Source organism: Coptis chinensis, chromosome 7 (genome assembly GCF_015680905.1).
Source record: "Coptis chinensis isolate HL-2020 chromosome 7, ASM1568090v1, whole genome shotgun sequence".
In the NCBI taxonomy this organism is placed as follows: domain Eukaryota; kingdom Viridiplantae; phylum Streptophyta; class Magnoliopsida; order Ranunculales; family Ranunculaceae; genus Coptis; species Coptis chinensis.
In genome coordinates, this window is record NC_141462.1 from 85,253,078 (window position 1) to 85,275,203 (window position 22,126).

Below are 22,126 nucleotides of genomic sequence, written 5' to 3' on the forward strand. Positions count from 1 at the left end.
TGTTTTTTTTTTGCAAAAATGCAAGCAGTTTTGTTGTATTAACGTCCAAAAAAAAATGATTTACATGTTAAAGCTCACTCTTAGACATTCTCGTCTACACATGCTTTCCACTCTAGCAGTTTACACTGCATACATAAATCTCTCACTCACTCATCTTCCTTGTCTCTTATAGATTGTTCCAGTACTGTCTTCAAGTAGTATTTTATCTAGCTCTTCTTCTACTGGAAAGAGGAAGTGGCAAATTCCTAATGGACCTCGTAGCGATGCCAAGTAATCTGTAGCTTGATTTGCTTCTCTATACACATGGACTATAGTTACACGTTCCAGTTGTTGCATTAGGTCCCAGATCTCCAGTACTTCATTCTCAACCATCCAAGGCATCATTTCCATCTTGTTAAGGATTTGAACTGCAATTCGCGAGTCTGATGCTACTTTGATGTTCCAATAACACTCTCGTACCCCAATTCTCAATCCATTTAGGATTGCCTTTAATTCTAGGTGGAGAACCGATAGCATACCTCCTTGCTCTGTATAGCACAGAAGAACTGTGCCATATTGATCTTTGAAAATTCATCCTTTGCTAGCACTATCTGGAGTTACACTTCCATCAGTATTGAGTTTGAGTTCTCCTGGATCAGGTGGTTCCCATATGAATGATAATTGAGTCGGCAATCTGAGATTAATTCTGATGTTAAGTCTTGCAATAAGACACTGGTTTCTCATGTTGTCAATAAGCTCCTTCATTATGCTTTGAAGCAATCTTCTTATCTCCTCTTTTAAGCCTCTACATAAGGTAGCTTCATTTTTTCTTTTCTGCTTGAATCTTCTATCATTTCTTTCTCTCCACAGCCAGTAGAGAGTTGCTGCAAGACATGCTTTAACTACTCCAGCCATTTCAGTTTTCCTACTCGCATTATCCATTATCCATTCCCAATCATCCTTTAGTATAAGAGAGAATCTATGTAGACCAATGAAGCGAAGGATCTCATACCACACATTTTTAGAATGTGAACAGTTGAAGAAGCAGTGGTGGGTACTTTCCTTATATTGATTGTATATGATGTACTTAGATGATCTAAGAATCTTAAGCTGTTGTAGCTTATTCTGTGTCAAGAAAGCACCAACTAGTACTTGCCACATGAGAAAGTTATGTCTTGGCAACGGCCACTTACTCCACACCAGTTTGCTTCACCATACTGGTGTTTCTATTTGCCTTATCTCCTTGTAAGTAGAGGCAGTGGTATAGTTCCCATGTTTTGAGATTGTCCATGTCCATCTGTCAGTTTCTGCTCTAGTAAATAAAATTGTGTTTTGAATTTCTTCCTTGATGGCAGCTGGCATGGCGAAATGGGAACAGTTCCAAGTACCTGCTATAATCAGAGTGCTTAGAGTAGCTTGATCATGAATGCCTGATGCCTCTTTAATGCTTGCATCAACTCTTTTAGCTAGTGGGGGACCGCCAAGCCATGGATCATGCCAGAAAGAAGTAGAAGTCCCATCTGTTATCCTCTTTTTGACCATTTTCTGAGTGTCCACTCTCCTATCAAGTATGTTCCTCCATGACCATGAACAATCTTTGGGTATTGTCATAGTCCAAAAGTTGTTGGATTTAATTTTATTAGTCCACATCCATTTCACCCACAAGTTATCTTGTTTTGTTGCCAACTTGTATACCAATCCACATATAGCTGCTATGTTTCAGTCTGCTATTTTTGTTATGCCTAAGCCTCCAAACTCCTTAGCAGTGCATAGTTTTTCTTCATTGATAAGGTGAATTTTCTTGGTTATATCTGCTCCTGCCCATATAAACCTCGTGCACATTTGTTGAAGCTTTCCACAGATTGTAGTTGGAAGAATAAGAGTACTAGCCCAGTAGACTTGTATATTAGTGAGAACTAACTTAACTAGCTACAATCTGCCCGCATAAGATAGCTTCCTTGCCTTCCAAGAAGTAATTCTTCTCGTCATACCTTCAAGAAGTGGTTGGCAGTCCTTTACCCCCAGTCTGGATGTAACTAGGGGCATACCCAGGTACTTAGTTGGTGGAAACACAAGTCTGATTCCATTTGCTCTTGCTAAGTCCTCAGCACCATAGATAGAGAGCCCAGCCACCATAATACTGCTTTTGGCTTGGTTCATGTGAAGCTTAGACACATCTTCAAAATTCGCAAGGATAGTCATTATTGCTCGAGTGGAAGATAACTCTGCCCTACAAAAGATCATTAGGTCATCAGCAAAACAGAGGTGAGTAATAATAGGGTTGAAACACATTGGATGGAGATTAAAGAGTCTGAGTTGTCTCTCTTTTTCCAATTTGCCTGCAAGCACTTCCATAAACATGACAAAAAGGTAGGGGGAGATGTGGTCTCCCTGTCTTATACCCTTCTTTCCTTGAAAGTAACCCATTGGCTTTCCATTAACAATTATAGAGTAAGAAGGTGAAGTCATGCAAGTTTCAACCCAACTAACATATCTCAGAGGAAAGCCCATAGCAACCATGATATCTAGGATTTCTTGCCATTGAACATTATCGTATGCTTTCTGTAAATCAATCTTCATAGTACACCTTGGAGAGATATTTTTCCTCTAATACTTCCTCAGCAACTCATGAGTTAGTAGTAGATTATCATGAATTTGTCTTCCTGGGATGAAAGTTGATTGGTTCTCTTGGATTAACGAAGCGATCACATCCTTCATCCTATTTGTGAGGATCTTCGAGATAGTTTTGTACACCACATTACAGTAGGCTATCGGTTAGTACTCCTCTACTCTACTTGGGCATTGCACCTTTGGGACTAGGGCAATAGGGCAGGTCTACATTACTGATTTCAAAATCCTTCCAGAGCGAAAGAAGTTCTTAATAGCCTTTAGGAAATCCATCTTGATTATAGTCCATTACTTTATATAGAAACAAGACCCAAAACCATCTGGACCTGCAGACTTATCCACCCCTATATCATATAGAGCTTCAATAATTTCTTTTTCTGTGATGTCCTCTTGCATTCTATCAACCTCTTCATTCGTTAGAGATCGACCTTCTGAAGACCACATCCTGTAGCAATTCCCTTTTGTATGCTCTTTCATATGGAGTGCCTAGTAGCTTCTTGTAATACTGCTCAATCTCTTCCCTGACTTCCTTTTCTGAGCTGGTTCTTTCCCCATTTTCCTTTATCATTCCCCAAATATAGCTTCTGGCCTTCCTCTCCTTGACTACTTTATAAAAGTAATTAGTACCCTCATCCCCATTTATATCCCAGTTTGTTTTTGACTTCTGCTTCAGCATGTCTGATTCATTCTTTTTCAAATATGCTAACTATTCTGTTAGAGAGTGTTCTTCTTGTGCTAGGCTTGTGTTCCTTGGCTGAGCTTGTAATTGTCTCTGAATAGCCTCTAACTAGATTCTAGCATCATCAATTCTCTTTTCCAGGTTAGAGAATTTGGATTTTGCCCATAGTTTGATATCTTTCTTTAGTAGCTTAAGCTTCCTTGTAAACACAAACATTGGGTTCCCTTCAACTGGTTGTTTCCATCTATCTTCTATAACTTTGTATAGCGAGTCATCATTTGTCCAGAAGTTATAGAATTTGAATGAGTGGATCTACTCTTTACTTCTTTTATTGACTAACAATACAAAGGCGTGGTGCGAAACTCCGGCCAGTCACGAAGTCCGCAGAATGGAATTATTCCAAATCTCCAACCATTTTTCATTGGTCAGGACTCTATCAATCTTACTCATCTTCCTATTCACCCCTTCTCCTTTGTTCGACCATGTAAACTGACAACCAATATATGACATATCATCTAAAGCAGTACAAGCTAGACACTCTTGAAAGTCTATCATGTCATGTGGATGGACCTCTTCACCTATTCTTTCATTACTTTCAAGAACATTGTTGAAATCACCCAGTAATATCCACTGATCTCTCATATCTTTTGAAATACTATTAATCTCATTCCATAAATCCTTTCTAACTCTTTTGTCATTTGATGCATAAATAAAAGAAGCGTAGTAACTGAGAGAACTCTAAAGCATAGTTACCTTTGTATGGATTAACTGACTGGAGCATAATTTTTTTGTAACATTGAGGATTGTTGGGTCCCACATAACCCAGATGCGACCATTAGGATGCTTCTCATAGTTATCTAATGAAAACCAGTTCATCTTCATAGAATCAAAAATGAACTTCTTATTCTGAGCCTTAACTCTAGTTTCCACTATACCCATTAGAGATAAATTATTTTTAACCACCAATTGCCTTACCTCCTTTCCTCTAGCCAAATCATTGAGCCCTCTGACATTCCATACTCCTATAGGTCATATATCCATTAAAAATTGTGGGTTTTGGCCTGCTGACCAGGCCTAAGTTTCTTTTCCTTGGGGTTGGTACTACCCTTTCCCATCATCTTGTTTTTGTTGGTCGGTGCTATGCACTGTGAGTGGATCAAAATTTCTTTTCCTATGTTCTTCTGGGCCCTTGTCTTGAGTATTATCTCAGGCTCTTCCATTGGCACTTCCTCTACCTGATCAGATGTTGCATCCTCAGCAGTTGCACCATCCGTATTTTCAGCTGGCAAAGCTTCAGAGGTTTCCTCATAGTCCGAGTCTTCTGTATCTTCCAAACATTGGTATTTATTGGTGTCTTTTATGCATATCCCTCGCTCTACTACTTCATCAGACTTCTCTTTAGTACTACTCATAGCTTCATCCTATAAAATTGTTACTTTCTGGCAGTCTGCTGGTGCTTCACTCATCTCATTTTCTCTAGCATTGCTTATTATCCCTGGTCCTTCCTTACTAGGGGATTTTCTATTGCTAGTGACCTTGGTCCACCCATCTGCATCTATACCACCCGTAGCTACATTTGGCTACGTCTTCTTGACTTGCCACTGCTTCCTTACCTGTTTTCCTTTCCCACATCTATCTTCTGTGTGACCAAACTCCCCACATTTGCTGCATTGTTGGGGCTTCCAAGGATATTCAACTTTAATCATGACTGGTTTTGCTTCATCAATGTCTATTGGTAATAGCTCAGGTAAGTCCAGAGTTGATTTCACTTCAATGCAGCTTCGAGCAAAAGTTAATATAGTTTTATTTGCCGTTGCACTATCCAGACAAACTGGGTTTCCAATCAGGTTCGAGATATAGCTTAATCCTTCTTTGGTCCAGAGTTTTTTGGGAACACCATAGAGGTTCACCCAAATAGGAATAGATTTAGATTTCTTTTTCTGCTCATCACTTTCCTTTCCTTATGGTTTAATCACCAACACACGCCTAGCAATAAAGACAGGACCTTGCTCCAGAACTAGCTTTCTATCCTCAGAGTTTTCAAATTTGAAGTAGAAATAATTCTCATCTGTTGAGATATCATATGGTCCTTTAGTTTTCCATTGCCTTGCTAGTGCTTGTTTGACCACTGGGTATGCTATTCTTCTATCCATGAAGAACCCCACCAGGTACTCCTTCCAAACTTCTTCACCTTTCCTTAGAATGTCTTTAGGGCATATTGCAACCCCATTAACTATTTCAGGTTCATAAAGGGTAAGTTCGCATGTTTCTCCTCCTTGCTTGAAAAGGTCATTCCAAGCAACCTTCTTGGCAGTTGTGGTAGAGCCTTTCTGTGCTCTTTCCTTCCCTTCATACCTCTTTTCATTAGTATCTTCTAAGATCACCACAACTTCTTCTACTGAACCCACAGATGGATCTGTTACTTTTGGCGAAGACGGTGTTTCTTTCTCCATCTCTTTCTCATGGATTACTAAAGCTAGTTCATTTTGTTTTTCCATCACCAGATCTATGGTCTCCCCTTCGGTCATCGAATGACCGTTGGGGAGTCAACGCCTGAACCTGAGAGAATACCTTTGGTCAAGCCACCGCCAAAGGCTAGAGATTTCTGATTCAGATCTAAACTTTGTAGTTTTTGCTATTTAAGGAAAGAAAAGAAAAAGACACAACTACCTTCTCACTCTCACTCTCATAAGCTCCATTGATCTAAACATGTGTTGTTGTTACACATAAATATGTAACAGCAACTATGGGTATCCATAATAGGTCTTTTCATGTCAAATTCCCAAAACAATTACTGAGGGGTTCACAATGTTAGAAAATACAGAGGAAGGTTTCACATGGCAGTTAGACCAACACATACTTTCTATCTTGAGTTGTCAAATAGGGTATTGAAAATAACGTCCCTAAGACTGTTATTGAGGTATGCAAAGAGATAGAACGTACGGAGGTGAAGTAGCCACAGTATAGTTAGACCTACAGGTAAATTTTGAATTGATGTATCAAACCTCATTAATGACAGATGGATAGAATGATCGAGTTGCATGCGTGACATGTGTTAGGCCTACGGTGTAGCATGCACGACTTTCTAGGAACAAAATGAGTTGAGATTGATTTATTTTTTTGAGTTATTGATTTTGTTTATTTGTTATTGTTTTTATGATTTTTTTTTTTTTTTTTTTTTTTTTTTTTTTAATGTTTATGATAATGTAAAAATACAACTAATACGCACAAATATTAAATAGGGCACTTCTCCATTTAATACGTAAACCGTACAAATGTTTGAGAATTATTTAACACGCCACATTAATATACAACAATATTAAAGAAAAAGAAAGATGGACGTTACATAGATCTACACATGTTGAAGGATGTTATACATAACGAACAATATGATAACGATAAACACCGTTATCAGGAAGACCATGAATGCAGCTTCACGTTGCTCCTTTTCGAATTTCTTGATCGGATCCATTATGTTGAAAACGAGGAGAGGTGGTGAAGATTAATTTGTGGAGAGTGAGATAATGTGATGAGTGAAGTATGGGGAGGAGGGTTGAGTTTTATAGCGAAAAATCTGGCCGTTTGGGGGGAAGCGTGCGAAATAGAGTTGTTGGGCCTAGTGGAGAATCTGTCCATTGGGTGTATTATTTATGGATCAATCCGTTGGACATAGTGATGGATCAGTCCGTTGGACTCGATTATTAGGCCCAACTTGTAATGCTTGACATGTTTGGGATTTCTCGAAAAACTTAAAACGCAGAATCCCGATTCATTTCAACTCCAAATTTGACAAATGAGCTACCAAAATTATCAGCATGAAAAATGTCATTTAATGGGATATGGCAAGTGCACATTCAAACCTTTTTTTTTTTTTTTTTTTTTTTTTTTAAAGTACAAATGTACAAGAGGAGATGAACGTGTTAACAACACTGAACAACCAGAAGAGTCACCACATACAATAATCAGGCAACTGTCATGTTGGCTCTGGAGCGAACCCAATCTAGCCAGACTGTGGCTTAACCATTATGTTTTGGGGGCCTAGGGTGTAGGACGGTACCATCCCTGACCGTTGTGCAATGGTCTAATAATAATATTACCCTTAGTACATATGGTATAACCTCAAACTGCCCCAAAATGAAATCAAATAGCAAACAGCTAGGGGTTGGCCTAGTGAAATCCATTGCCCGCCCGAATTAGGGAACATCCAATGGTGCACATCACGAATCTCTTTGTGCACAATGCTTAATTCAAAGGGAAAAATAAAAGACACGAGTATATACATGTTGAGTCTTTTAACGTCAGATCCTCAAGACGAAAGTGAGTCTTTTAATGTCAAATTCTCAAGATGAAAGTGAGTCTTTTAATGTCAGATCCTCAAGACAAATCCCAACTTGAGGGAGCAACGGGGAGACGAACTTTATCCTGTTGAGCTGGTGTCAGGCAAAAATATATCTTATACCGGCAAGTATCAGATAGTGATTGAAGACCTAGACAGAGTGGTGTTTGACAATGCATTGACCACCCCATCCGTCATACACGTCGTTTACGAGCAAAAGTACTACGACCATTACCTATTCGAGATGAGTGAGATTTATACCAAATTATTAACTGAAGTTCGTGAGGAAGAGAGTAGAAAAGGGAAGAAAAGGACGAAGAGGAAATTTTTGGTACCCATTGTTTACCAAAAGGCATGTTTGCTCGATTATCAAATGACATTTATACTCAGTTCTGAAATAGAGTTGTTGTGAACTACAGTTTCGGTGCTTGCAACCACTCACTCCAAGATAATAATGAGAGAAAAAAAGAAAGGAGGGCCCGGGTACCAAAATGGAGCATTCCCTTTATATAAGAATGGAATGGAGTACTCCGAAAGAAAAAAAATGAGTCGTTTAAAATCAGAAGCTTGAGACATTAATCAAACCGTGTGGGGTCCTCAATTATCAATAAACAACTTATCATAAATTAACAATCGAAAAAGTTGTGGGTCTGTCCATCTAACATGTTTTTCACCCCCAAACAGATTCAGACACCAAGATTCGTTACCCCGAGGTTTAGTAGACCGAAAACCTAAACGATAGTTCACTTTGATTTTTCTCAATCGGAATGGTATTCGAGTAGATGATGATGAGAAAAACGATGCTCGTAAAGCACACTTGGGATGTAGATGTTTTAGAAAGAATGAGTAATTGGGTTTAGCACTAAACTCATTGAATGAGTGGGGCTATACTGTATTGTATTTGAAAAAGAAACGCTCCCATGGTTCATTCATGGGTATGACGTTCGCGCCAGAAGGATTGAAAAACTCATGAAGAACGGGAGAGGCGAGAAAGTCGAGTGCAAACTCAAGGTTATGTTGAAAGGGTGGAGAATGGGAAATCATGGTGATAGAAGGTGGGTGGGTTTCTATAGCACTAAACTCATCAGAGGCTCTCAAGAATTCAAAATATTTGACATCCAACTTGTCTAGATTGACATGATAATCCTCATCTACAAAAGTATGTGCATCATTAAGGTATTCGTCAATATCCTCAGTAGTGAAGTCAGCAAAGAAATTGTGATCTTTGTCATCCTCCGTAAGAAGAATGGGTACCAACGTTGGAGTTAAGACATTAACCGAACTGAAGATCATGTTGATCTCACCATCCATAGTTTGTGGCATCAGTTTGAAAACATTTATTTCCACAGTGAGATTTCCAAAGGAGATGGTCATGGATCCATCACGACAATTGATGAAGGCGTTTGCAGTTGCAAGAAATGGACGCCCTAGGAATGGAATCACAGGCAACTTCTGTATCCAGAATGACAAAATCAACAGGATAGTAAAAGTCTTGGACCTGTACAAGGACGTTTTCCATAATGCCTTTGGGATATTTAATGGAACGATCGGCTAATTGTAGAGTCATGTTGGTAGGTTTAAGCTCATGAAGACCTAGTTGTTTAAACAGATAATATGGAAGTAAGTTCACACTAGCTCCTAGGTCTAGTAATGTAGTAGTAGTATATTTGTCACCCAATATGTATGGAATGGTTGGTTTACCAGGGCCTTTATATTTGACAACGCCATTGGATTCCATGATGGTAGGGAACTGTTCGGTGAGGAACATTGGTTCTCCTTTTTGTTGTGCACATATCTATCAAAAACTTTGCATGTTTCGGCAATTGTTTAAGGGCATCGAGAAAAAGTAAGTTGATGGTCAAATTCTTAAAAGTTTCTCAAATCTCATTAAAATTTTTGTCAGGTTTGTTCTCTACCAAACGGGTAGGAAACGGTGCCTTGGGTTTGAATTTGGCATATAGATCGGCCTACCCCTTTCTCAAGTTATTAGTTGGTAATGTATTTGGAATTGGTGCTTCCAGCATAGGTTCATTTTCAGAAACAGGTACATTGGAAGTGTCAGCTACCTTTGATTGATCATTTGGCATACGTATCTGATTGTCTACGGTTTTACCAGATCTAAGAGTTGTGATTGCATTAATCTCACCTTGGTTTGGATTACTTGTACCAGGTGCATTATTGAGTTCAAAGGCAGTGTTCACTGGCTTAGGGTTTGGAATAGCTTGTCCAGGAAACACGCCTTTCTGACTTTTATCCTGAGCTAAGAGTTGAAGCGATTGTTGGATAGACATCAGTATTTGAGATTGTTGGTTCATGTAAGCCAAGAAAGTCTCATTCGTTTTATCAGTAGCGAGTTGCACAGGTGGTGTAACAGGGACTAATTCACGGTTATTGCTAAGAGGTTGAGGATGATAGCCATAACCTGGATTGGCTGGAACAAGGCTGTGGTTAATATTGGAATTACTTGGAAATTGATTTTGACTTTGTTGGTACTGCTGATTATTTCCTTGATGATATGGAATATAGTTGGTAGATGGTCTAACAAGTGGATTGGTGAAACCAGGAAGATCCATCTGTTGGGTATTTGGGCGCCAAGCGAAATTTAGATTTTGTTTCCAAGGTGCATTATTAATGTTGAATGCACAAGCCTCTTCCGATGGTTGTGAAAATGAAGCATATAACAAGGGACAATACGCATCAGGATGGTCAGTACTTAGACAAAGAACACATGGGGAGGTGTTAACGTTCATGACATATTTTGGTTTTTGATCGTTTACCTGAACTGCTAGGGCATCTACTTTTTTAGTCAGGGATTCTATCAGATTTTTTAATTTGGGATCAGGTTTTACCTCAAAAATAGATGTAGCTTTTGTAACAGTGTCCTTAGATGACCTAGAAGAATCAGTGTTACCCTAATGTGTACCTCTTGTTGCTTGTTTTTCAAGAAAATTATATGCTTCAGTAGCTCCTTTGTCCATAAAGCAACTGCCGTTCATTATATCAAATGTTTATTTTTGATGATTGTAAAGTCCATTAAAGAATGAACGAACAAGGACAGCGGTGTCAAGCTGATGATGAGGACATTCTAAAAGAAGATCAGTAAATCGACTCCAAGCTTCTGTAAAGGATTCATGAGGATTTTGACGAAAGAATTGGATTTTTTGAAGCATTTCAGTAGTTTTCTTCTGAGTATAAAATTGTGGCATGAAAGCTTGCACAAGTTTATTCCATGTTTCTATGGATTATGGTTGTTGTCCTGCTAGCCAAACTGACGCTTTATTAGCTAAAGTGGAAGGCAACAACCTACGCAAGACTTGTTCGGTAGAGACTGATGGATAATGAAATGTGGTGGCTACTTGCTGAATCCTATGGAGGTGATTGTAAGGTTGCTCATGGTCTAGACCATGAAAAACAAGTAACATACCAAAAACGTTAGGCAAGATTCGAAAATCGCCGGCAATATCCTCGAGTTTGATGTAGGAAAAAGGTCCTTCCTATAATGCAGTATAGAAGTCCGAAAAGGGCTTCTCAGCTGGTGAGTCTCGGCAGCCATAACGAATGAAGTTAATGGCGGCAAGGGATATTGATGATTTTTATTAACAGATGAAGAACTATGTGAAGGTAAGAACTTACGCAATTGTTTATCGTATTTTCTCCTACGATAAGTATGTTCAACTTCTTTATTATTACCAGACCTTAATCTCATGCAAGCATTAGATCTGATGCACAAAAGGAACTTATTATTACTTGAATTTTATTATTTTCTAAAGCATTAGAAGTGAACAACGTAGGCCTAAGAAGCTGCTAACGTAGCAATGAAGCTAGGAATACGTGTGCATAAACTAACAGCTAGGTCACAAAAAAGATATGAGGGAGATTTTCCGTGCAAGCATGGTTCTAATTAAGCAACTTCAATATTTTAAGTTTCCTAGACACCGTTGGAATGTGTTTAAGATTAATGGGATTTTATTTTATTTTTATTTTTATTTTATTTTTTTAAAAAAAATATGCAAGGGATAAAGCCCGTAAAGGCACAACTTTTTTTTTTAATTAAAATTTATGCATATAAAGTACAATCATGCAATCATGCAAATACAACTCACACGTATAGAATTGAAGTACAATCATGCAAATACAACCTGCTTATACATTACTAAATACAGTAGCATGTGAAGATACTCTACTCATACGTATAGAAATACTAATAGGCAAAGTTGTATCATTAATAAATATTTTGATATGTACAAGAAAATATACATCAGTAATACTTATATGTAGGTTAAGAGGCAAAAATATATTACGCATACGTATATTTACGCTAACAGGCAAATTATAACTACTCATACGTATCTATATACTAAACATGCAACAACAGCCACTTATACGTATATATAGATATAACCATGTAAAATAGTACCACGGGCATGTATATATACATTAATATGCAATTCATAATCACTTAACTGCATATATATATTAACAGACGTATTCACATGATTTATATGTATTTCTAACCTAATACACAAATAATAGTCTATTACCTACGACATAATAGATAACACATGTGAATCATACAATAGTATATTAATATTAGAACCTGCTAGCGTCCCGCAAGTCCACCAAAGAAAAAGAGAAAGACCGCTCGTGCAACCCGTGTTTACCCGAACTCTAAAAGGAATGTGAAGTAGCTGTTGCAGTTGTAGAAACTTAGGCCCGACCCTATAATGAATAAGTTCAGGAGGTGCTGCCAAAAATCCATATTCGAATCAGTACCAAAATGCGGGAAAATTCAAAAATGAAGAAAAAAAATGCAAGAAAATGAAATAAAGAAAAGGTAGGAGATTAGGGGGTTTCCCCTTGGAGCAATTCCAGTTTGGAAGGGAAGATATTTTTGTCCTTAGGATGGCAGCGGTGCCATTTGATGTTAGCATTTTTGCGGGGTAAAGATTTGAAGTTTCTTTATCCGTTTTCGTACCAACTCTCAAGCTCTTTACTCGCGTTCGTCGTGTGTATTGTTAGAGTAAGGGTTCGTTACAATTTAAGACAATAATGACATTACAACTAGAATTGTTCAAGGAAAACTAGTGAGAAGGATTTTTTTATAATTGAGTTATACTAAAACTACTTAGCTTATTTTTAGATTCTTAAATTAAGGTTAGATAAACATGCACCACTAAAAAAAAAGAAATGGATAGATAGAAAGGGGTGGAGAGTTAAATCCACTCATGTGAAGACAAACCTCTATTGATTGAATCTAGTTTATTGCATCTTTAATCTTTCTTAGAATTCATAGACAAATCTTAATAAAGATTAGAGTTTTGATCCCTAATAATATAACTCATCTCTACGATCACATTGCTAGCATGAGAAACAAATGCAACGACTTATCTCTAAGAAATCACCTCAATTCCTAACTAGACTCTACACCAACTACCATTTTAGGGTAGGATATAAAGTCTAGTTTATTTGTCCTAAACAAATAACTAGAATTCAATAATAAAAATTATTCCTCACATGAGCTTCATTAACCTTCCACAAAGAAAGGTTTTAGCTCATGTGTTATGTGTTATACTATTATGAAAAAGCAAGAAGAAGAATAAGAGAAGAAACAAACTTTGCCTTAAGGAAATGTAAATTTTATTTAGAAGAACATAAGTGTTGTCACCATTAAAACTATTACAAGAGCTTATCATAAAACAAGCAAAAGAAAAAAAAATACAAGACAAGGAATGAATGCTTTATTTTCCAATTTACTACATATGAGAGCATTTAAGCAAAAGAAAAAAAATACAAGACAAGGAATGAATGCTTTATTTTCCAATTTACTACATATGAGAGCATTCTCTCTTCCATCCCACATGAAGCCCCCTCCCACATTAAATTCCATCATATCTAAAACTAAATCAAGACAAAATAATCACTATTACAAGAATCCAAAGTCAAATCTTGCTAATTAATGATATGCAAGGTGCTATGTGGTGCCAATTATTTGTTTGACTTATGAGCTTGACTTGGGACATGATGACTCATCCAATATTGTGGGCCAGGAACGTGGGTCCACGTGCTGTATCCAGTGACGGGTTCGTATTTTAGCATTTTTATAATTTCCCGCATTTGTGTAGAGTTCGTCACAGTGATCGTTTGAGCAGCTCACTTGCTGAATTCGGAGTCCTGGTTCAAGAGATATGAGCTTTGGAAGTTTTATGCTTTTGTCCACATAATTCCATTTCTGACTTGATTCTGTCCTATTTGAGTCTTTGGGCTTTAGTCCAACTTTGTTGGGCTTTACATGAGCTTAATTGGAAAGCTTTATGTATACTCACTATGCCGTGCTTAAATACTGGCTTTATCATTATTTTTACGTTGGTTGTGCAAACCTGCAAAAGCACGAAAATATGATTATTTCATGATTATTAAGCACATAATTAACCGAAATGTTACGTCTCTACAGGGTTTTATAATACAATTTTGGGTGCTTATCAAGGTATATGAACCAAAAAGTAGGAGGAGAGAATACACCTAGACTTATTCTAGTGTCTTGTAGGAGTAGTGTATGATTTATTTTTCAAGTCATTTACATTCAAGTTTGTTTGACTTTTTGTTCTTCAATTCAATCCTTTTTATTTCAAGTTTATCTTTCAATCATTCAATCAAAGTTATTTCTTTCAAGTTTATGTTTCAATCTTTCAATCTTTCAATCAAACAAGTTCTTTTCAAGTTTTCTTTCATCAATCAATTTGTTTCCTTTGAGTTTTCTTTCAATACAAGTTTAGTCAACAAAAACAAGTCCTAAAAGCTAAAAGTACTACCTTTTTTCCTTCACAACTCCCATTCAATCCAAGTTCTAAACAATTTATGGTGAACCTCAATCAAATAATCTTTGAAATACTTAACACAATACTTATACTTCATATAACATGCTCAATTCTTAGGTATGGGTATGAATTCTTGCTCAAGTTATACGACATCATTATTTTGTGAGCAAGGTATTAATACAAGTGTAGGTTTAGTGTTGTGTTTTATGTAACAACAAATTTACATTTATCAGTAGTGCTAATAAGTTTCATGTTGAGCTTTTACATCATTGTCTTGTTAATCATTACATAGTTCATATTAAGAAGAATGGCCCCGATAGAGTCATAGCTGAATGTTATTTGAAGACTGAAACCGGGTGTGCATGGAGAGTTCACACATCCAAGAAGTATAAGATGTTGAAGTTCTTTGTGATAAAGACAATGGAAGCAAAACACACATGTGGAGCTGGATTCATTGATGTTAATGATCCCCTAGTGAATAGTAAGCTGCTTGTAAAGAGTATTGTTTTAGATATGGTGAGAGACAAGCCTTTAATTAAGCCAGGTGAAATAACTAACCATTTTCAATGGGTATATGGTGTGACCTTGAGTTATTACTTTGTGCATACTGCCAGAGATCTTGCATTGAAGGAGATAGATGGGGACCCTGCTTTATCTTATCATCAGTTATATTGGTATGTTGGTCGGAAAGCTGAAAGAAACCAATCCAGGGAGTCATGTTGTTTTGGAAAAGGAATTAACAACATGAAAATTCAAGAGATTATTTGTTATTTTTGGTGCTTGTATTCATGGCTTTAACTTCTGTCATCCTATGTTTTGTTTGGATGGAACTTTCGTGAAAACAAAATACAAAGGGTGTGTTTTGTCAACTACCACCGAAAATGCAAATGGGGTATGTCTTTTTGAGTTTATTAATTTTCACATAGTAGTTTATAGTAGTTTTGTAAAACTGAACAAGCCTGTGAACTGACATAAACTATGAAAATTTACGTTCACATAGTAGCTTAACCTATAAATTTTAATATTTACATAATAATTTAGCATATGAAAATTTAACTCTTACATATAAAAGTTAAAATTTCATAGTGAGTATGGTACGCAAAACCAATCAAATAACTGATGTTTATTTGTGCGTGTTTTAGGTATTTTTCCAATAGCTATGCCAGTTGTATTTTCTGAAACTGATGACAATTAGGTTTGGTTCTTGGAGCAACTTAAGCTGGTAGTCTCCAAAGATCGTAGGCTGACTTTTATATCTGACAAAAACCATGGTCGATCTGCTCGTGGGTGTCCCTCGCATTTTTCCTGATTTCCACCATGGTTATTGTTTGTGACACCTTAAAAATAAGGGTTTTTTAGACATTGGTCCTACTATTACTATGGTAATTAGACTTTGGTCTAGAATTGCTGAAATATTAGGTTTTGGTCCTATTTCTGTTACTTGACCATCAGTCAACTTAGCTAACTGTGGTCATGTCGTTTGCTCTTTTGAGCGTGCGTCACACGTGCTTACAAGTAAGACTAAACTCTAATATCTAACTTATAATAAGGACCATGTCCTAATTATGACATTATTATTTGGGTCAAATACTAACTTATCTTTAAGAGTGAGAAATGACGATGGTTTAGACAATGTGTATCTTCCAATACTCCTGTTTTGATCTTCTGCAATTCTTCCTTATGCTCTCTAAGTTTTGCAAGTTTTTCTTCCAGTTCCATAGTATATGCCTCGCAGAGAATCAAAAAACAAAAGAAAACCAGAAGAATTGTTTAGAAAACACATGCATAGAAGAATGAAACTAGAAAAATTGTTTTGAAAACACATACATAGAAGAAGCACTATGGTGTCGTGAGTATCTCATTACAAAATAAGTAGTCACAAAAGAAATAAATATGCTTCTTTCTAGTAGGATCTTGGAACATGTTATCCAAATCAGGGACATAAAGGTTCATATAATCTTTACATGTTCGGTCCATTATATATGAGGTGGAACGATGGAACATATTAAGTTTTTACTTGAACAGTGAATGACAATTCTACTTTCTGGAATTATACCCACAATCTTTTACTCGGATACACGTTCTTGATACCCACAGAGATTCAATACATACACTTGTAAAACATCTATCGATAAAAAACTATGTCGTAAAAATATGAACCTTAGCACAATTAAAAATAAACAAACAAGAAAAATCTTTACTCTAACAGAAAATCCTATGGATCCTAAAATAATTATAGTGTTTGATGCTAGTTATATGTTGTTTAGTTTCTTATCTATCATACATATTACTATTTCTAGTGCAAAAGATGCTACTGAAGGCGGTGCTTTGAATTTATTCCCCACTGAGAGAATTGGTTTATGCAACATATCAACCAATTTCAAGGCAATTTATTGTAGAACGTGAAAAAAACTTTCCTCAATATGGGAATCAAATTACATCTGAATGGTCAATTATGACTCTCAAGTAAAGAATAGTCTTACTGTAAGTTATATATTAGAGTTTAGTCCTACTTGTAAGTTAGATATTAGAGTTTAGTCCTACTTGTAAGCACATGTGACGCACGCTCAAAAGAGCAAACGACATGACCACAGTCAACTAAGTTGACTGACAATCAAGTAACAGAAGTAGGACTAAAATATAATATTTTAGCATTTCTGAACCAAAGTCTAATTCCATAATAATAATAGGACCAAGTCTAAAAAAACCGTAAAAATAACCTTAATTCAGCTATGCCCAGTAACCATTGCTTCTGCTTGTATACTTTGGATCTCTTTTCAGACCTTGCCTATGTTGGGATGCACCATAAGTTTGAGAAAGTGATGGCTGATTTTCGAGATGTTTGTGGGAATCAAGCAAAAAAAATTTTGTCTACCATAGGTTATGAGCATTGGTGTAATGCTTATTTTCCAGGAAAGAGATATGGCGATATGTGCTCCAATATTGCAGAAAGCTTCAAATCTTGGATTATGCTAGAATGCTACTTGCCTATCACTGCAATGGTGGACAAGATCCGTGGGAAAATTATGAAAATGACGTCTGATCAGCAGGAGTCGTCTAGGAGCTGGACTACTATCTTGTGTCCGTCTATGGAAACTTTATTGGCTGAGAGGATCAAGGTGGGGAGAAGTTGGGTGGTTCTCAAGTCAAGGGAGGGTATTTTCAAGGTGCATTCTACCCATATTCACTTGGTTGACTTGAATAGAAGTTGCTGCTCTTGTAATTGGTGGAGAATCGAAGGATTCCCTTGTGCGCATGCATTACGCTCCATTTTGGCTGATGGATTAAATGTGTATACCTACTGCAATAGCTTCTTCTATTCTCAGACATTCCACGATAGTTATTCAAGAGTTATAGTACCTGTGGATAACAATAAAATGCCTGCTGAGATACTAAGTGAGCCTGATTTACTACCTCTAGATCTGAAAAAAAAAAAAAAAAAAAAAAAGGATGGGGAGACTAGACAAGAAACGAAAACAGAGCACGAGTGGTACAAGAGGTAGGAAGAAGAACAAGCGCCTTTACTATGGCCATCACAGCCCAAGAGTGGGCTCCACTCCTACAACATGCTCTGCACCGATTCAATTATTTAATAATCTATATTTTGCTCGTATATTAAAATGAGATGTCGATGAACTTGCATTCTTTTTCTGATGTTGGATTTTATGTGGAAAACAATACTTCCAGTTATTTTGGATTATATATTTTGATGTTGAGCTTAGTTTGACTATGTTATATCTTTTAGTTAAAGATTTTTAAAACAGCCAGTTAACACAGGTTCTGTATTACTGTGTAAAGATACTTTTACATAGTAACCTTTTGGGTCAATTTGAGATACCCCCTGTTTGAGATGTTTTTTTTTTAGATAACAATCGAGAGAGACACACCCCTAACTAATGTCTCTCGTCAGTTAACTAGTATTTACTAACCAAAACACCCCTGTTTGCCACATGGGGGTATCTCAAATAGTTTTACATATTACAGGGGGCATTCTAACATAGTTTTACATATTACAGGGGGCATTCTAATATATTACTGACTAGAACATAGGTTTTTTGTTAGAATGCCCCCTGTAATATGTAAAACTATTTGAGATACCCCCAAGGGTGTTTTGGTCAATAAATACTAGTTAACTATCGAGAGACGTTAGTTAGGAGGGTATCTCTCTCGATTTTCAAAACGGGAGGGTATCTCAAAAAAAATTATTAAATAGGGGGGTATCTCAAATTGCCCCTAACCTTTTTGAAGGAAAATTGCCCGACACCTGACAGAATATATGTAAATGTATTTTTACATAGTCATATATATGTAAATATATATTTACATAGTAACTTTTGAGAAGTAAAATTGCCCAACACCTGACAAAATATATGTAAATCTATATTTACATAGTAACTTGACATGTGCAAATATAAATTTACACATACAAATATGAATTTGCATAGACTTTTTCTGACATGTGAGTATGTGACACCTGCACATGCTATATAAATACCGACTTACATATGCAAATATGAATTTTCACATACTTTTTTCTGACATGCAACATAGCTATGTAAATCTGACAAACTGACAATCATTTCTTGCATTACATATGTACGTTGCAAAGATAGATAAACCAACTGAAAATATAAAGGAGATTCCCATTACATCATTTATCGCCAACACATTAACCCAAATTTGCATTTTTACATCCAAAATTCTAACAAATATAATCCACTAACACATGATTAAACAAAAAACTAGCTCATCATTTCTTGCATATTCCTCTTTTGGATCCCATTTTTCTTGTTGGCTCGATACAATCTCATATATCAGGTCAACCCTCAATTGTTTCGTGGCTTCTAGCGTAATATCTTGGATAGCTTTTCCACATATTATAGCCTTCACAAACATAATGACGAAGAATCCACAATCTAAACTAAAAATGCAAAAAGGAAGCTTCAGATAAGAGATAAGAGATAAGAGATTAAAAAATAGTTAAGTTCGGAAAGTTAAGTTCTTACGATGCTACTTGTTGTGGGCATGCTCCAACTTTGATATCTTTCATCAAATCCACATCTGGCAACTTTAGCTCCCAACACCTACATCTAATAGCTTCCACCACCCTCTTTTGCTATAATAAATTCAATTAGAATCAATAAAAAATGAACAATATTTAAATTACCAAAAGACTGCCCAACACCTGACTGTGTAAATGTATTTTACATAGTCATATATGTGTAAATCTATATTTACATAGTAATTAACGTATACAAACTTAAATTTATATAGTAACTTAAAGTGATCTCAAAGCTATACTAATTACAATACTAAAAACAAAACAAGCCCAAATCATAAACTTTCACTTACCAAAATTTCAATATCTCTTCTAACGAAATGTATTTCTTCTTCTTGTAGTTCTTTGGCCTTAAAGAGTCATAGTGTGTCCATTCCCAATTCAAAGTATCAACATGAAGCAAACTCTAGTGATGACCATCTTTGTACTTTCTTAACTTGCTATCCAACAGTTTTAGGACATCTGTGACATAGACGTTCATGCCTTGTTTTTTGTTATCTCTTAAAGCCAGCTACAACAAAAAAGAACAACAACATCTTCAGAGATTCCTCACCTTTTTCCTCCTCCTCTTCATCTGACTTTGTTTCTCTGCTTTCCCCCTCTCCATCTAACTAGGATTCTTCCTCTTCATCTGCCTCTTATTTCTCCTCCTTTTCATACGTCTGTCTTTTCTCTTTCTTAGACAACTCAGTCTCTCCAATGTCCTCCTTTTCAGCCAACTCTTTCTTGGACAACTCAGACTCTCCTTTGCCCTCCTCTTCAACCAAATCCACATCTCATCTGTTCTCTACCCCTTCAACCAGATTGATCTCCTCCCCCTTCAACCAAACCGACATCTCCTCCCCCATCAACCGAATCTACATCTCCCCTGTTCTCCTCCCCATAGAACTCGCTATGTTCATGATTTTCAAACATATTTTCTAGACTATCTTCACAAACTATTCTCGTCAGTCTACCAAATTCACCCTTTAACTCTTTATTAAGTTTCCTCAACTCTTCATTCTCCCTCTTCACCTCAACATTTTCCTTCCTCAAGCTTTCAGCTTCACTTTGGTAGTGTTCAGGGCATAACGCCCATTTCTCTTCCTCGGTCAGTTTCAATCTTACTGTGATGTTGCTTTTGGGAACATTTTCTAGCTTGAACTTTTTTGGTACTTTCTCCGCTAGTCGTTCCATTGACCACTTTGCAATTTGTGGGAAGCAAGTCTTGTGTACTGGCTCACAAAGTTTTACATACTCACACAAAAAGTACTGCACATAACATGTGAATTTGTATTAGCAACATTTTCATAGACTTCTTTTTCCGACATATGACATCTGCATTGGATATGTAAATATGAATATACATACGTAAAATCCCATTTTCATATGCAAATATAGATTTTCATATAGATTTTCTTATACCTGACAGGTGATATAGGCTATAAAAATATGACTATGCATATGTGAAAACAAACTTACATATGAAAATATGAATTTGCAGACAATGTAAAGTCAATATCTTACCAACATATGACATCTGCATTGGATATGTAAATATGAATAAACATATGTAAAAACCAATTTTCATATGTAAATATAGATTTTCATATATATATTTTCTTACACGTGACAGGTGATATAGGCTATGAAAATAGGAATACGTATATGTCAAAATAAACTAAACTTATATATGAAAATACGAATTTGCAGACAATGTAAGTATCTTACCAAAAACTGAATGATGTATCCTAAAATTTTGAATGGACTACTGGTATCTCATTTCTAAAAATATTCAATCAGTTCTGAGTGAACTGAGGTAGCCCATGACACACTCCACATAGCTTCAAAAGTCTCAATATGCTTTGTGAAGAACCAAGATATTCAACTTGCACCACTACTTACAAATACTGTCATCACCAGAAAAATGACGAGTAGTCTCACCACATCTTCAATATCCGTAGGGTCTGTTGAGTCTACAATCTGGTTTAAGATTTTTTTTACAACCGTTGTTGTTAATTATCTTGTTAACTCCGGAGAAATGTCTCAACAGGAACGGTAATCCATAAATAATTTCGTCCATTCTCGTTCCTGACTGGAAAACAATAACTTTTCCCATCATGGGAAGCCCAAAGGTTACAACCACGCTAGATGGACATAAAGACACAAATTGATTTTCTATCTTAAACTTATGTCTCTTCTTGCACCAACTGCCTAACAATTTTATGATGATGTGGTTGGTTTCTCTAACATTTTATTATCCACCTTTCCATCGACAAAAAACATAAAAAGATTGCCAAAAGGAGTTTCTTTCATCTTGGTGATATGAACATCTCTAATTCTTCCCTTAAAATCTTACACAAGTTTTAGCATTAGCAACGCAGAAGAACAAAATACCTTATTAGAACTAGTAGATTTTACATCTTATTGCAATACAAATTTACAATATGTGAATACAAATTCACTTGTGAAAATACGAATTCACATATGAAAATACAATTTTATACAATAAATTAAGCTAAGACATTTAATTTTCACATATGAAAATAGTAATTCTCATAATAGGACAACGACACAACATTCTGCATCATGTTTACCATTATATATAGGAATTCATCGAGTCCTCAGCAACAAAATGGAGCAGTCTAAAC

The 22,126-nt window shown here is 36.3% G+C and overlaps 2 protein-coding genes across 2 annotated transcripts; one reads left to right on the top strand and one right to left on the bottom strand.

Moving 5' to 3' along the window:
• Positions 1 to 570: 570 nt before the first annotated feature.
• LOC147489541 (uncharacterized) lies at positions 571 to 1,590 on the bottom strand. Its single transcript, XM_086574672.1, has 2 exons — positions 1,198 to 1,590; positions 571 to 1,104 (listed from the first exon to the last, which is right to left on the bottom strand). The coding sequence occupies exons 1-2, from the start codon at positions 1,588 to 1,590 to the stop codon at positions 571 to 573; spliced, it is 927 nt and encodes a 308-aa protein (XP_086430798.1).
• A 15,579-nt stretch (positions 1,591 to 17,169) lies between these two features.
• Positions 17,170 to 17,940, top strand: LOC147489542 (uncharacterized). The gene has a single exon (XM_086574673.1). The coding sequence runs from the start codon at positions 17,170 to 17,172 to the stop codon at positions 17,938 to 17,940; it is 771 nt and encodes a 256-aa protein (XP_086430799.1).
• The last annotated feature ends 4,186 nt before the right edge of the window (positions 17,941 to 22,126 follow it).

Coding starts and splice junctions, on each gene's coding strand:
- LOC147489541 (XM_086574672.1), bottom strand. CDS start 1,590: ATGACAATACCCAAAGATTGTTCATGGTCATGGAGGAACATACTTGAT. Junction 1,105..1,197: donor TAAGGCAAATAGAAACACCA/GTATGGTGAAGC, acceptor TTCTTGACACAG/AATAAGCTACAACAGCTTAA.
- LOC147489542 (XM_086574673.1), top strand. CDS start 17,170: ATGCCCAGTAACCATTGCTTCTGCTTGTATACTTTGGATCTCTTTTCA.